This window comes from Prosopis cineraria, unplaced genomic scaffold (assembly GCF_029017545.1).
Source record: "Prosopis cineraria cultivar Desert tree isolate PC_DT_omini unplaced genomic scaffold, ASM2901754v1 PC8, whole genome shotgun sequence".
NCBI classification, from domain to species: Eukaryota; Viridiplantae; Streptophyta; class Magnoliopsida; order Fabales; family Fabaceae; genus Prosopis; species Prosopis cineraria.
Genome location: NW_026555339.1, coordinates 1,051,203 through 1,066,692, shown reverse-complemented (window position 1 = coordinate 1,066,692; position 15,490 = coordinate 1,051,203). Strand labels below are relative to the sequence as shown.

General features: G+C 33.9%; 1 protein-coding gene across 1 annotated transcript; it reads left to right on the top strand.

Annotated features, from left to right (window-relative positions):
- Positions 1-1,817: 1,817 nt before the first annotated feature.
- LOC129318934 (clathrin interactor EPSIN 1-like) lies at positions 1,818-7,276 on the top strand. Its single transcript, XM_054963945.1, has 11 exons — positions 1,818-2,083; positions 2,172-2,223; positions 2,877-2,956; positions 3,066-3,144; positions 3,276-3,359; positions 3,500-3,645; positions 3,757-4,014; positions 4,558-4,697; positions 4,961-5,157; positions 5,733-6,123; positions 6,773-7,276. Exons 1-11 carry the CDS (start codon positions 2,043-2,045, stop codon positions 6,994-6,996), a joined length of 1,692 nt encoding a protein of 563 aa, XP_054819920.1. The 5' UTR covers positions 1,818-2,042; the 3' UTR covers positions 6,997-7,276.
- The last annotated feature ends 8,214 nt before the right edge of the window (positions 7,277-15,490 follow it).

The window sequence follows — 15,490 nt, the reverse complement described above, 5'->3', positions numbered from 1 at the left end:
CTTGATTCTTTATGTTTTTGGAGGCTTTGTCACTTTAATGAATCTTGATATCCATGCAACAAATAAATACCTCTTCTCTTAATTTTGTAAATATCAAAACATATGGTTTAACATTTTTCATGTTAGATATGACAATAAACCTAGTTTTTATTTAGAATTTATTTTGAATACATATATTTATAAAAAAAACTACTCAGTATTTTATTAATTGAAGATTAGACATTATTATAATATAGCATTAGTTTTGTTTACCAATACATGATAAACAATAAAAGAAATTATCAAAATGCTACAACCGTGAAAAATATTTACCCAAATACTACACCAAAAATTAAAAATTATTTTTCTGTTCCCTAAAAAGTGAAGTCATTCACTAGGTGAACAATTTTAGCTTTTTTGATTGACGTGACATTTTATTCATTGTCAACTACAAGAGCTTGCCTTGCTTTTCCCACATGATTCATTCAAACATGGGATAGATGGTTGCTTACTATTGTTAATGACCCTTCAACACTCAATGAGTTTGATAGAACGTTTAAGTACGTGTAATGATATTAGAGACATACTCAACAATGGATCCATTGTATTGGTAATGACATTAGGTGTGTGTGTGGTAAGTTCTCACCTTCTTCTACTAGTACCGTTTTTGTTCTTTATAAAAAAGTGTTATAATCTAGTATCTTATTGTTTATTTTAGGCCTATAAAGCAAATAAGTTATACAGGCTAATGATTAGTTCTCTTTTAAAATGCTATCACTGCATTGATTATCGAGATAAGGTTGCTCAAGACTAATGCAACATCTTATTTTTAATAAGAGAATAATGATTTAATAGGGACCTCAGCTTTCTCTTATTCCATTAAGAGTTGAGTTGCCTTGCCCATAAATTCCTTGAGATAGGCTAAGCAAATGATGTGATAACTACTTATTTACTTAATCACCAATTGAAAATGAAAATATAAGGGAATAAGAGCCTCAAAATTTTAATCAATCTCATTATATGCCAGCCTTATTGTCATCATCATCCCCTTCGCCTTTCCCATCCTACTCAATTTGAGTTTTATTATATGCCACACTCATCATCATCCTTTTTAAACTCATCAATTTTTACTCAATACAACCCTTCTCATTACATGCGTTGGCCTTGAGCAACCCTACCTCTATAATCGATGCAATAAGAGTATTATAAACAAGAATTAATCATTAGTCCGTATAACTCCTCTGTTATGTTAGTCTAAAATAAACAATAAGAAATCATATCGTAACACTTTTTTATAAAGAAACAGGATGGTACTACTGGAAGAAGGTGGAAACTTAATGCATACCTAGTATTATTATTAATATGATGAATTCACTGTTGAGTATGTCTTCAACATCATTGCATGTACTCAAAGATTTTATCAAACTCATCGAGTGCCAGAGGAGCATTGACAATAATATATGGTTATCTATCCTATATTTGAATGAATTGTATAAGAAAAGTAAAGAAAATAAAAAAATAAATATTCTTACAATTAATAATGAATATTAATAAAAAAGCTAAAATGGTTTACCTAGTGGTTTTATTTTTTATTGAATAAAAAAAAACTTCCCACTACAAAATCATTTTTGGTCTGGATGATTTTTAATATAATATTTAGATAAATATCTTTTAATATTTTGATATTTTTTTAATTGTTTATCGTACATTACTACTCCTACCACGCAAGGGACGACAACGAGGGCAAACAGTAAAAATTAAGTTAAAAACGTTCATAAAAAATTTCAAAGTAAAGAAGGGAAGGGGGAAAAACGAAGGGCAGGACTTGGATGAGTGGCCAATGCCTCCAAGCCCGAACGCGAAATACAACCTCGCCTTCCTTCTCCGTTTTCCTCTGCAAACGCTTTCTTTCCGATCTAATCCAGCGAAGACCTCTATTGTTCTGACTCAAAAGGCATCGAATTTCTTACAATCATACGTCCACCCTTCTGAAGCATATCAGATCCACGACATCCTGTTCTCTTTGATCTGCGTCTTTTCGAAATAATCTTTCCGGATCCACCATGGATTTCATGAAGGTCTTCGATCAAACTGTTCGAGAAATGTGAGCTCCTGTTTTCCTTGGTTGGCTGATTTTTATTCTCCCTTTCTGGTCTGCTGCGATTTCTAATCGCTATTTCAATTTGCAACAGAAAGAGAGAGGTGAATCTGAAGGTACTCAAAGTTCCCGAAATCGAACAGAAGGTAAAAAAAAAAAAAACTGGCAAGTATTTAAATCTAACTTTTAATTGTAAATTTTGCATGTCCCAGCCCATAGAGCGCTGGTGGATTGTTTCCCCACCTTTTCAATTTTTAAAATCACATTCTACTTTTACGATATGCTTCCTCAATTTTATTAATGCCGGTTTTAGGATGGAATGCTTGTGAAATTTTCTTCTCCTCCCCTCCCTCCGTTGGGGAAAGTGGGAAGATTGAAGAACTTTCGCGAGTTGCTGGTAGTATCGATCTTCATCATGGAATTGGAAAATGTTTGTTCTTAAGTTAGTGGTGAATTTCAAATGTCGTCTAAGTCCCACAGTTTACCGCAATGTTATTACCTCGAAAACGAAAGCCCTCTAATGTATATTCCCTTCCCATATTATGTATACCTATAGGCCATGCCCAGATTGAGTAATCGTTATTCTTTGATGGAGATGTAATAGTATGATGATTAGATTTCGTATCGCAAGTAGATTTATTATAGGATAAATGGTGGCTTTTGGCCCTCAATTTCTGTCACCAGACTCAACTGAGGCTATGCCCAGAATTGTCCAAGTATATGAATTACAAATCGGCCGTTATTATTTCAGTTTTATTTGTATTATTGATTGATTTTTTGTTCACCACTCATAATCTAGGTTTTGGATGCTACTGATAATGAGCCCTGGGGTCCTCATGGTTCTGCTCTCGCTGAGATTGCACAGGCTACCAAAAAATTGTACGCTTTTGATTTTTTTCTACTTATATTTCTTTTTCAAGAAGGAGTGTTTCTTCTTTGGTGAAAGTTGCTTGCTATTTTAGTTGATTTATTTTGCTATACTTTTCAGTACTGAATGTCAAATGGTCATGAATGTCCTTTGGACAAGATTGGGTGAGACTGGAAAGGATTGGCGTTATGTATATAAGGTAACATTTGCCACATAATTGTACCATTGCTTAAAATTATAAAGTACTGGGGGAACCCTTTATTTACTAAGTCTGTTCATATCACATGCTACTTCTCTATGTTTCAATGCCTGAAGCTACTTCTTTTTTAGGCACTAGCTGTTATAGAGTATTTGGTGGCACATGGATCTGAACGTGCTGTCGATGACATTGTGGAACATACTTTTCAAATCTCTGTAAGGACTATTATCTAGACATCAGCTAATTTTCCCAGTAATTTTCAGCGACATTGATTATATGTCACTATCTCACATGACTTTGTATTGGTAAAGGTTGATTATATGTCACTATCTCACATAACTTTGTATTGCTGAAGGCACTTTCTAGTTTTGAATATGTTGAGCCCAGTGGAAAAGATGTGGGACTCAATGTCAGGAAGAAAGCAGAAAACGTTGTAGTCCTTCTGAATAATAGAGAGAAGATACAAGAGGTCAGAAATAAGGCTGCTGCAAACCGTGACAAGTTAATGAAATTTTCCAGTACTTTAATCCTGTTGATACAAGGTTATCTATATCAGCATGCTATTGTTAGTTTGATTATCAGTAAAGTAAATTGTTTTTGTTGCTTGGTTAGGTACTTCGGACTTTCTTCTACCGGAATTACATACAAGTCTGGGTCAGCCTCATTTAGCACTGGTAGCTATCAAAGCCATAGCAGTGATAAATATGGAGGTTTTGGTTCAAGTGACAGTGACAGGCATAGGGATAGTTATAGAGACAAGGCTTACTATGAAGAAGAAAAAACTGAGAATTACAACCCTGCAAAATCAAGCCATGGGCACTCAAGTGACAAACAAGAAAGCTCCTACAAGAAGGGTACACGCACTATCAGGTGGGGCATGACCTGCATGTGTTGTGCTTTGTAGAAAATTATGCATTTGGTGTTTAACCCTTGCTAGACCTTGTGTCCTGTCATCTAGGTAATTTTAGTTTCTGAGCGAGTGGTGTTTAAATTGTTCTTTTGAGTCTTCAAAGAATTTTTTGAACTTGAGTAGTGCAATTTATCTTTTGTTAATAGCTGATGAGCGACATGAGAATTTACGTGAATGGTTATTTCAAACTACATTTATATATATATGCGTGTATGTTTTTTACTATAAATTTTATTTTGTCTTTTAGCGCCTCTTACCAAAGGTGTTTTCCAGGTCTGATGCCTTTGGGCGCCTTTTACCTTTGATTGCTACTTGCTAGCGTTCTTTAGTAGCCTATAAAGAGATGTTGCTAATGCATAGTATAACAAACCTCATACTGACAGGATTTACGTCCACCACTTTAAAGCCTTTGAACATTTCACTTCTTTAGTTCTTTTCCTTAATCAATGAGCAGCTGCATTTTACTTTCTTAAAACTTATTCTTTGAGAAATTTGCCTTGCAGCCAAAATAAGGATAGTGTGCCATCAAGAGTACCCAAGTCATCTAGTAATATAAGTTCAGCTCACTCTCAAAGTTCAAGTTCAAAGGTGAACAACGATGATGACGATTTTGATGATTTTGATCCAAGAGGAACATCTGCTAGTAAGTATGGTTGCTGATTTCCTTAGATCACTTCATAGACAAATGTTTCTTGTGATTCAAATTTTGGTTGAATTCACTGCAGCTCACATTTTTGTTATTCTTTCTGGTGCATCTTGAACACATTTCTTCCAACATTTTATCCAGGCGGGCATGGCTGCATGTGCTATAATTTTGCAGTGTTTGTATATCTGTTTGCAGGATTCATTTACCTCATCCTGAGGTGGTTTATTTATGTATTATTTTGTTTCATTTTTCCCCAACAGAGGTTTCAGCTGGAAGCTCTAATCAGGTGGATCTTTTTGGACAAGATCTGATTGGTGACCTCCTGGATGCTCCTCCAACTTCTGTCCCCGCTGGAAAGCCTGCAGCAAGCAGTGTGTCAGAAATTGATCTCTTTGCTGATGCAGCATTTGTATCAGCAGAGCCTCATGTGGACCAAGGCGCTAGTTCTCAATCACAGGTTAGATGTTATACCTCTAATTTTAATGTTGCAGTTCAGTATCTTTGTCCAATGGCCTACTGTTTCAGGGGCACAAATATCTACTAATAGCAGGGATGGACCCTGAGCTCTAAACCCTTCCCCTCCATAATCATTGATGGACCAAAAGGGGAAAGTGTTGCCATTTACTCTAGCATATCACTCAACTAGACAGATTGCCTAATTTCATTGCATGTCTGTCATGTCAGTTTCTTGATATGAATAACGATGTCAGTTTCATTTTACATATCATTACATACTGAAGGGTATCATTCTGGTGGAAACATGCAAAAGTATGCTAAAATGGTCTGGAAGGGGGCCTAACTGTTGGAGTGAGTGACACTGCTCACAGTTGATAGAGTGATGTGCAATTTATTATGAGAGGAGTACAAGTTAATATTGATTATTGCAATTAGTAGTCTTTTAAGTTTTAAAATTGTGAATTTTTCCCCTGTGATTGCTTTCTTTCTTCATGTTTGTTCCTTCAGTGTTAAGTTCTTCCTATCAGTGTCAAGGAATTTTCCTTCCTTTTTATTTGCTGGTGATTGTTTGTACAGAACGAGGTTGATCTGTTTGCTTCCCAACCGGCTGGTGCACCCTCAGTTACTGCAACAGTTGACTTGCTTTGTGTTTCTGACCCAGTTGTTCAACCGGACAGCAAGTTACAAAGCCCTGCTTTTAAAAATAATAGCACTGTTGATCCTTTTGCTGCCGTTCCTCTTAATAATTTTGATGGATCTGATCTTTTTGGTGAATTTACTTCTCGTTCTGATTCAGTATCTGAACAGTCCTCCAAAGTTCCTATCAGCGGCGGCAGCCAAGATAAAATGAATGGTAAACCCTTTGCAGAGTCTAAAATTCCACCTAAAAAGGATGCTTTCCAGGTGAAGTCTGGTATCTGGGCTGATTCGCTGAGCCGTGGGTTGATTGATCTCAATATATCTGCTTGTAAGTTTGTTATCTTGACCTCCTTAATAAGTTTTTAATGGAGTAGTATCTATTCCAAAGGGTTTCGGCCTTCTTTGCTGTAGCAAAGGAGACAATCAGACAAGACTAGAGATTGGAATAGAGAGTGGAGAAAGAGGCAGGATAGGAATTGAGCTCGTGTATCTAGTTCTCATGGTTTCAGCTTCTTTATCTACTTTTTGTTACAACGGAGATGCAAGGCCTTGGGATGGACTGAGTGAACTAAGGGGTTGGGTAAAGATCGAACCTGTGTGTGTCAGGGCTTCAGCCTTTTAGGTCACGATAGCACGTGTCTCAGTGAATGATTAAGGTATTAGATTCTCGTATATTTTTGTGAGAGTACATTTTGTGGGTAAGATATTTGGTGGACTACTTGTGCGTTCATCCACTCCCCCCTTGCCCCATTCTGTTTGTGTGGACTTGTTTATTTGTGCTTTCACGAATGATGTGCTATCTAAAAGCCTTTTTTCTGTCTTCCTTTGCACTTTCTTTCCCCCCTTTTCCTTTAATTTTTTTGGAATGAAAATAGAACATGCACAACCAAGGAGGAAATTAAATCCCCTGCTTATCACGTTCAATCCACTCCTTTTTCCTCGCATGTCAATGACGTAAATTTTGTGTTGTTTTGCAGCCAAGAAAGTATCCCTAACTGATGTTGGGATTGTGGGCGGATTGAGTGATGGATCAGATGAAAAGGAAAAAGGTCCTCCACAATCATATTATATGGGAAGAGCTATGGGATCTGGATCCGGTCTTGGTATGTCTGGATTCACTCCTTCACAGCCGGCTGGTGGGGACGACATGTTCGCTAGTTTGAGCGGCCAGCAATATCAGTTTAGTGGGTTTCAAAAGTGAACTTTTCAGATATTTATCTCTTGCCATTCCATCACATCTTTATTTCATGTTATGTGTGTTGGCATTACGGAAGCTGTTGAGCTCTTTAGCATGCTGGATTTCGTTTATATAAAGATTAGTCGCAGTTTGTGTCTGCATTGTCTATGCCGTTGATTCCAAAGTCCTGTGCAGTGGCCAAAGTTGTGACACTGCTCCGAGTTGTAGAATATCCGTGCTCTTGACGTTGCTGTTTGCAAAAGCCATTGAATACTGAAAATAAAAATACCCTGTTAAGGCCTCATTTCTCTCGTTTCCCAGTATTCTATTGAAAACAGTTTCTGCTGGGGCTGGGACTGCGCCTGCTGTAGCTGTGAGGATGTCGATATTTTTATAAAAATAAAAGGAATATTGTTTTTTGTTAAAAAAATGTTGGTGCTCCAATTTATTAGGAATGCAGTAAAGAAGTTTTCACTATTTTATTTTCTTATTACTGCTATTTTTTCTGGACAAACATGAGATTAGACATTGGGAACAAACAAAAGTTGGTCAAAAGCGCTAGAAAAATGAAAGAACACAAGCCTCTATGGCAGTGGATTTGATGAAATTTGATCTGTCACATGGTTGTTTGATGTGAAGATAAATAATCCTTCGTATTAATCAGCATATAAAAAGCCTTGAATATGATTGAGATGATAAACAAAAAAAAATTCAGTGCCAACAAAAAGAAAGATAAAATAAGTATTTATTAAATAATAGGGTTGATGTTTAATTTTATCATGTTTATTTTTTGAGAGTATTAGACGCTCTGAACTAATAATTAAGGCAATTTTTCTCTTAAAGTATTTGTTTGATGAGCAAAGATGTCCTTCTATGTGTCTACAGTTGGGTTTTCCTTGATCATTCTTGTGGGTCTCCTTTCTTCCTCTTTCTCTCTCCCTTTCTTTTTTTTTCTTTCTTTCTTTGTTTCAAATCCAAAGTCATTATCGTTGGCAGCGGTAATTGGGGCAATGCTGCAACAAGTGACAAATAACAATGATATACATAATTAACACCTTCCTTATAACCTCTTGATACTTTTGATTGATATCATTAGCTATTAAATTAAATAAGGCTCTATTTATGTGAATGGACTATCCAAGTTCATCAATTGTGAGAAACAACCCACCCAAAAACCACTATACTCACTTTCAAACCATGATGTCTCCCATTGTTGAATTCTTGTGGTGTCATTATCTTTAAGCTAGTCTCCTCAGAGAATGTAATATTCCAAAAAATTTAACTCGAGTTAATTAGACTAAATGAGAACAACTTAGTAAATTGGTGTGTGGCCAGAAGGGTCTGACAAATGTTTTGAGTTATGGTTTTAGCCTTAGATTTGAGTCCAAAGCAAAGTTAGGTTGCTCGAATCCTAAAAAGGGAGAAAATCATAGGAATATGGGTCTGTACGCCCTGTAGTACATGTGTGGCCATTTGTGAAAGAAGGGCCTTAAAATTTTGCAATCATAAGACTGCATCAGAATTCAAAGGGAGAGATAGATAAAGATTAAACGAGGAGTTAGAGATTTGCTCTTGTTAAATTGAAGGTTTGGGAGCATTTGAAGCCATTAAACACCAAAAGTACGATCCATAAGCTCCTTCCCTCTTGTCCTCTTCCATTTTCTCTAGTTATAGAAGCTAGGGTTAGTTTAAGATGATGATTTTTTGCCCATAATAGCTACGGGCTAAACCTATTGACCTAAATGGATTTAATGAGTGTTGTTTAGGTTATTTAAATCTAGTATGAATGATCATATGAGTTTTGATAGTTATAGAGTAATAAATACCCAAAAATTATATTTATTGGGGTAGTTGGAGGTGTTGGATAGCCATTAATGATGGTTTAATGGTCTAATCGAATTAATGTGAGTCAAATGAAGCTAATTAAATTTATACAAGTACGCTTGAATGTGAGAGATTGAAATTTTGAAAGTGTTGAGTAAATGTTGGAAATTATTCTAATGAGGATATTAATGATTGTTAGTATGGTTAAATTATCAATTAACCATTCTTGGCATCAATTGAACTAATCAAAGCTTTCGAAGTATTGGTTACTAAGGGATAAATTTTTGAGCTCTCAAAAGTTTATAGTAACCAAAGAAAATTTAATTTTTGCATTTGTTTATTTAGTTGATTATATGTCAAAAAGTCTTGTTGGGAAAAGCATGTGATCATTGTAAACTTATTTTTGATGCAAGTTGTGGTAGTTTGATAAAGTTATGTGAAGTGTGTAAGAATGTGTTTGAATTGATGAAAATGATACATATAAATAATGCTTGATGTTGGAGCGAGGAAGCATGTAGAAATGGGTGCATGGAATGTAATTGCGAATTTAGATAATGGACGAATATGATTATGAAAAGAGTAGGGCATGATTGTTTGTAAATTAGCTAGCTAGGTTATCATATAATTTTTGACTACTTACATTAATAATGGAGTAGTTTTGAATGTGTATTTTGGTGCCCTGAGTTATTCATAACATGTTTGTAAAGTCTAAATAGAGTCAAAATACTAGTACAAGTAGGAAATTGTGTAAAAGTGTGGATGATTTAAATTACGAGTTAATTTATAAGAATCAAGCTCCCCTTTCTGTTTTCAATTATCAAGGGGTTGAGTATTGAAAACATGATTTTTAAGTTATGAAATTATTGTAGTGTGTTGCACATATTCTTTTTAGTCTATTGAGTATGATTTAGGGACTTTTGTGAGCTTTTGGTACTTAGTAATTAAATTAGACATCCCATGTGTGTTTTTACATTTGAAAGGAGTAAGTTTACAAATGAATGTCTAACTTTTAATGAGAAATGAGATGTGAGAGAGATTAGTGCTATTAACTAGTACTCTAAAGGAGCTTTTTATAAAAACCTAGATTACATCAATCGAATGTTAGATAAAGAATTGGGGCACACCGAAAATTCATCCCAAGAGCTATCATTTAATAGAGCTAATGTTGTCGTGATTTGTTTATGGCATAGCAAGGGCATACCATGGTGCACCTCTGTATTTCTAGAGAAATGATATTTTTCAACTTAATTGCAAATATTTTAATACAAATTGGTATCTCATACTTCTATAAAACATACTTGACTGTGATTTTTGATTTATGAAAATATATTGAAGTATTTTGAAATCTTGAAAACTTGGGATCCATTTATCATCTTTTGCAAATTTGATAATTCTCTTGGGTTAATCCCATAATGATCTTCATTTTGGAGTTAAACATGGATTAGTAAGAGCTTTATAAAAAATATATGGAGATAAGTTAGATTTAAGTCCTTTGATAAATAGTAGGATAAAGGCTAGCTTTCAATTATTAAAAAGTGGTTACAACAGGTGGATTTACACTACTTTTTCCCTTAGGGTGAATTCCCGTCATTATAATCATGCAACAATCATGCTTACATACATAAAGCATGCCATTCACCATATTATCAAGCTCAAGGTACTTTATCATATCATATCTCAATCATTTTCACATAGCCATAGCCATATCATATCATTATATTTTTATCACATTATCATACTCATCTTGCCAGTCTACAATCATAAATCTTATATCCAAGAATCAATAATAACTTACATATAGTTCTACATATTATCGTATACCACTTTAAACTTTAAGGTTTATTGGCATATAATGCATCCAAGCACATTCACTAATAATCTCATCATTGCCAATTTTCCAAACCACACATTACATTTAAACATTTTCAAAACATGGTTCATACTATAGCGATCATGGAAAGTAATTTTCATATTTACAAAACAAGTTTTAAAAACTCTATAAATAATTAACGAACAAATGTACAAACTTAATTTTCTCTAAAAGTTGTAATCATAACCTAATAGATCCATTAGTCCTCTCTCTAATCATTCTTTAACCCAATATTACTTAAATTTACTTAATTACCCTCCATTAGTTAAATTAATCAGGGAGTTAATTTTTAAGATGTTACAGAATGCCAGTTGGAGAAGCTAGAGGAATGAAAAGCATACTTACTTTGATCTGGAAGAGAGACAAGGGAAGAAGGGAAAAGTCACGTGATTGGTCAAAGGAGACTTAATAGGAGACTTGGCAGAAGACTCACATAAGGACATTTTTGCTCATAAAAAAAATACTTTAGGGGAAAATTACACCACTTATTAATGTTCTTAGTGCTCTTTGAAAATAAGTATATGGATAAAATTAAACCTTAACCCTAAACAATACTCACCATTCTATTATGTTTGAATGTTACTTTTCAATTATTGTTTTATAATCAATTGTCAACTAATGGTAAGGTGTAAACTATTTTATAAACAAGATATTTGAAAACCTAATTAGAATTAGATCATGTTTGCTATGTGAATTTAAATGGATTGACCTACTGTGTTTAAACCATGCTTCTTCATCATTCAAAAGATGAAGGCAAATAATTCGTTGGCAATCCATTACTATGTAGGCTCGTTCACGATGAGTTGTTAGGAGAATTTTACATCTTTTGAAATTGGAATTGAAAGGCATCTTTGTTTTTTTTAGCACAAGTATATAAACAAGACTCCTAGATTAGTTGCAGCATAAATTATATAAAGTTGCGGCATAAATTATATAGTTTTTAAAACTGTAATTTTTTAAAAATTATTTAAATGGGTTCAAAATTATTAGGGCAAATATTCAAAACTTATTATTTTAGCTGGTTATTTAATTTGGTTTAATCAAAAACTGAACTAAAGAAAAAATATGAGAGTAAAATGACATTATGAAATAATTACTCATATATGTAAAGCTTCACACACACGCACACACACACAAAACATCCTAATATATACAGAAGTCGATGAATGATTGCCATCACATATAAACAGAAATAATAATAATACAAGAAATAACATAATAAGTTCTAGCTTCATTATGATATATAAGCTAATCACATGAAATTAGTTACAATTAAACTGGACGCCTTCACTTTAGTAGTCTTCATCTTATTGAGCTTAATCATGGGCTTTACTTTGGGCTTGGAGCTGGACTTTTTAGCTATATTATCATCCCCCTTAAACATGAGAGGGTGGCACGACAAGGTCGAGTTTTTTATGAAGAGAGATAAATTGAGAAGAGCCAAGATGCTAAGTTAAATAGCTAGCAAGCTGATTAGAGGATGGAATGTAACAAACAACAACTCGACTAACCAAAACATGATCATGATTATGTCACGATCACTAACTCTTGTGAGCAAAAATTATAGAAAATAATAGGAGAGCATTGATATTCAACTGAAAATATTCATAAGTCAACAACACTTGAGACAAATATATTTAACTAAAGCTAATTACAACTAAATAAAAGGATTGATAATAGAGTTCATAAGAAGTAGATAACTAAAGTAGAAGGGTCAGGGAGACAAGAAGAAAACTCAAGGAGTTCATAAGTCAGCAATTACTCTTTCTGGCTCTTCTTTCAATTTTATTGTCAATTTTATGCCTTGATTCCACTTCAGTCTAGCCCATTTACTTAAGCTTTGGGCTCATTCTATCACTTATGCCCATTCATGACATACCATTCCTTATAAAATGAACCTTGTCCTCAAGGCCCAAGCTTTAAAAGACTACATGTAAATCATCGAAAGTTGTATATTTAGGTGGATCAAAACCATAGCAAAAGATTAAGAGGTGGTAGCCTTAATAAAAACACATGGTAAAATATGATTCAATAACATATGATCCAATTCCAAAATGAATCGTAGTCATTTCAAATAGTGGAGAAATTGATAGAATAGCCTTTAGGTAATGGTTTGCAACTCTGATAATGCCATTTATGTGCTAAAAATTATAAGGATTAGATTGGCATATGGCAACCACTAAGCAACTTGGCACAAGCACAATCTTAAATGCCATTCTATAAGTCATAGTCAAAGCTGCATGATTAAGGGCCATATTGTTATAAAAACAATTCAAATTGGTTGAATACATATTAGTCTCATACATCATTGATTGAGTTTAACATAAAAACATTAGTCTTGGATCTAATCACCTCAAAGCTGTCTATATGCCAAGAATAAAGCTAAAGAAATTTTCCATTCAAAATGCCTAACTATAGCAATATCTTTGCAACTCCATTAGTTGTTATGTTTCTAAATCAAACAATAATTGATACAAATTTATGGAAAACTAACCCATAGTTTTCAAAGGCTCCTTTCCAATGTAAGAGTTGATCCAATTGATGTTATATATAACAGAACCAACATAAAAGATTCTTGTTAATGGCCATATATAAGCATATGCATGGATAACATCTACCACAATATTATGTATGGGAGTAAATGACACTTGTATATATTAATCAATATTAGAGACCTACTGTAAAAAGTAATAAATTTTCAACTGCAGAATTTCTTTCTAATCTGAATAGGAAAGAAGGGAAGGACAAGAGAAATTAGAAAATTTAAAATAATGATCTTTTTCTTTGCATAGTTGCAATTTTTTCGTGGACGATAAGAAATATATGAGGGCCATCAATGTAAGGGCTGAATAAAGTGATAATTGAGTAAAATCCCTCAAATCATAATGAAAAGATGGGTCACTACTAGCTAAACAAATTTCTAAAAGTACATCTATAAGACATGAAAAAATCACCCATATTCTACTAACTTCAAGTAGATACATGCTTACTTTAGCTGAACTTGAGTCTCCAAAATTCATGATGAATTGATAGAGATAATATTTGGAGTAGTGCTTCACCTAAGCATCATCGAAGGTAGCAATTAGAATTCAATTGTTAAAGTTAGTAACTAATTTCAAGTGCCCAGCCTTATGAGTAGCTCTAAGTTCAAACATCATAATGTGAAATGGGGTTAGATTAGTAGGACTGACATATGTACTTACTATAAAAGTAAGATTATCACCTGAATTAGAAGTTTGGATGCAACATATGTCATCACCATAATGTAAACACCAATCTTCCTTGTTATTTCCCAAATCAATAACCAAGTTAAAGAATGAAACCCAGGGTGAAACATCAATAGTTGTAGTAGCAGTTGTAATGCAACAATCAAGCAATAACATAACATGCATAGAATGACAAATATAGCATTGATTTTTTTTTGTGCATCTCTATAATCAAATCCAAAAGTGGAAAAAATAGGTCCAATGCAATAAGTTTAGACATATCAACCGATTTAGAGACCTCAACATTAAAATTCAAGCACCAGGGTAGCAAATTGTAATTTCCAAGAGAGCCCAATTATAAAATGGACAAGGAAAAATGAGAGAATTTCTAAGATCAATTATTAGTCTAGCATACAACCTTATAGTTAGTGCTTGGGGATTATCAACTAAGACTAAGAGCACCTATATGACAACAATTATAGTAGCTGGCGATTCCAAATTTTTAACAACAAAAAGCCAACTCATATTCCTTTGAACCACTCCTAGATTAAAATTAAGTCTAGCACTTAAGCCAATAAAAACCAATAGTTGAAATAATACTTTATCAAATCCTTTAAGTTATTTAATGGCAATTATATTGTGAAAATTAATTGTAATCCTTACAAAATCATTAGAGAAGCAGTAAAATTCAAGTTCAAGAAGATTGGAAACATAGTACATCTATAAGTAAAACTCTGTAACAGGGAGCTTTAGATTGTAATCTCTAGTGTAAAGAAAGGGTGTAAAAAAGCTATTATGAACTTAATCAATGGCCTCTGATATTCTCCGAATCAAGAGGGAATTAAGTACAGTGAGTGATATACTAGGATCATAAACTAGTTGGTACAACCATGAAAAATGATCTCATTGCTTGACCTGTACCGACATAAATTATTGGAGTATGTTACTACCAAGTCAACAAGACCTACTAAAGCAAGACCTAATTTGTAAAGTCAAAGGAAGGGTAAAGAGGTAAGGGTAGTGATGTATCAAGAACCATGTACTCTATGGATGGAATCTTCTACCTTATGCGATTGAGGGCATAGATTGAAAATTTATTCAATTTCAAATCATCATACTATTCTTCAATGGGATTCAACAATGGGACTTCACTAGTTGGTGCCATATCAATGTCATGGACTTCACTAATTAAAAAAGGATCGAATTCTTAGGTTAAAGTTAGGGAAGTACTAGATTTTATTGGCACAAGAGCTGTGTAGCCATTGGTGTCTACCTCTCTTTCGATGGCGAGTGAAGAATTGATTAATTTCATTTCTGGTTCAATCAGTATATGAGAATAGTGCACTACTTTTAGTGCTCTGTCTATGTCACTTGGCTTAGAAACTGATTGTGGCACCCTAAAGGAGTCAGAACTCAGAGGTAACATTGGCAACAAAGATTGCAATTTATTAATGGCAATCATCTTAGAGTTTGAAGACCCAATGGAAAAACCTTGAATCAAGAACTCAAGGTTGCGAGAAATCTTTGAAATAGATTTGCATATCCCAGCCATGGCTTGTTCAAATCGATCTAAGTGAGTAGTGTACTTTAGATTTTGACAATTACTTAGTTCCTTGAA

Coding starts and splice junctions, on each gene's coding strand:
- LOC129318934 (XM_054963945.1), top strand. CDS start 2,043: ATGGATTTCATGAAGGTCTTCGATCAAACTGTTCGAGAAAT. Junction 2,224..2,876: donor TTCCCGAAATCGAACAGAAG/GTAAAAAAAAAA, acceptor CTCATAATCTAG/GTTTTGGATGCTACTGATAA. Junction 6,124..6,772: donor TGATCTCAATATATCTGCTT/GTAAGTTTGTTA, acceptor GTTGTTTTGCAG/CCAAGAAAGTATCCCTAACT.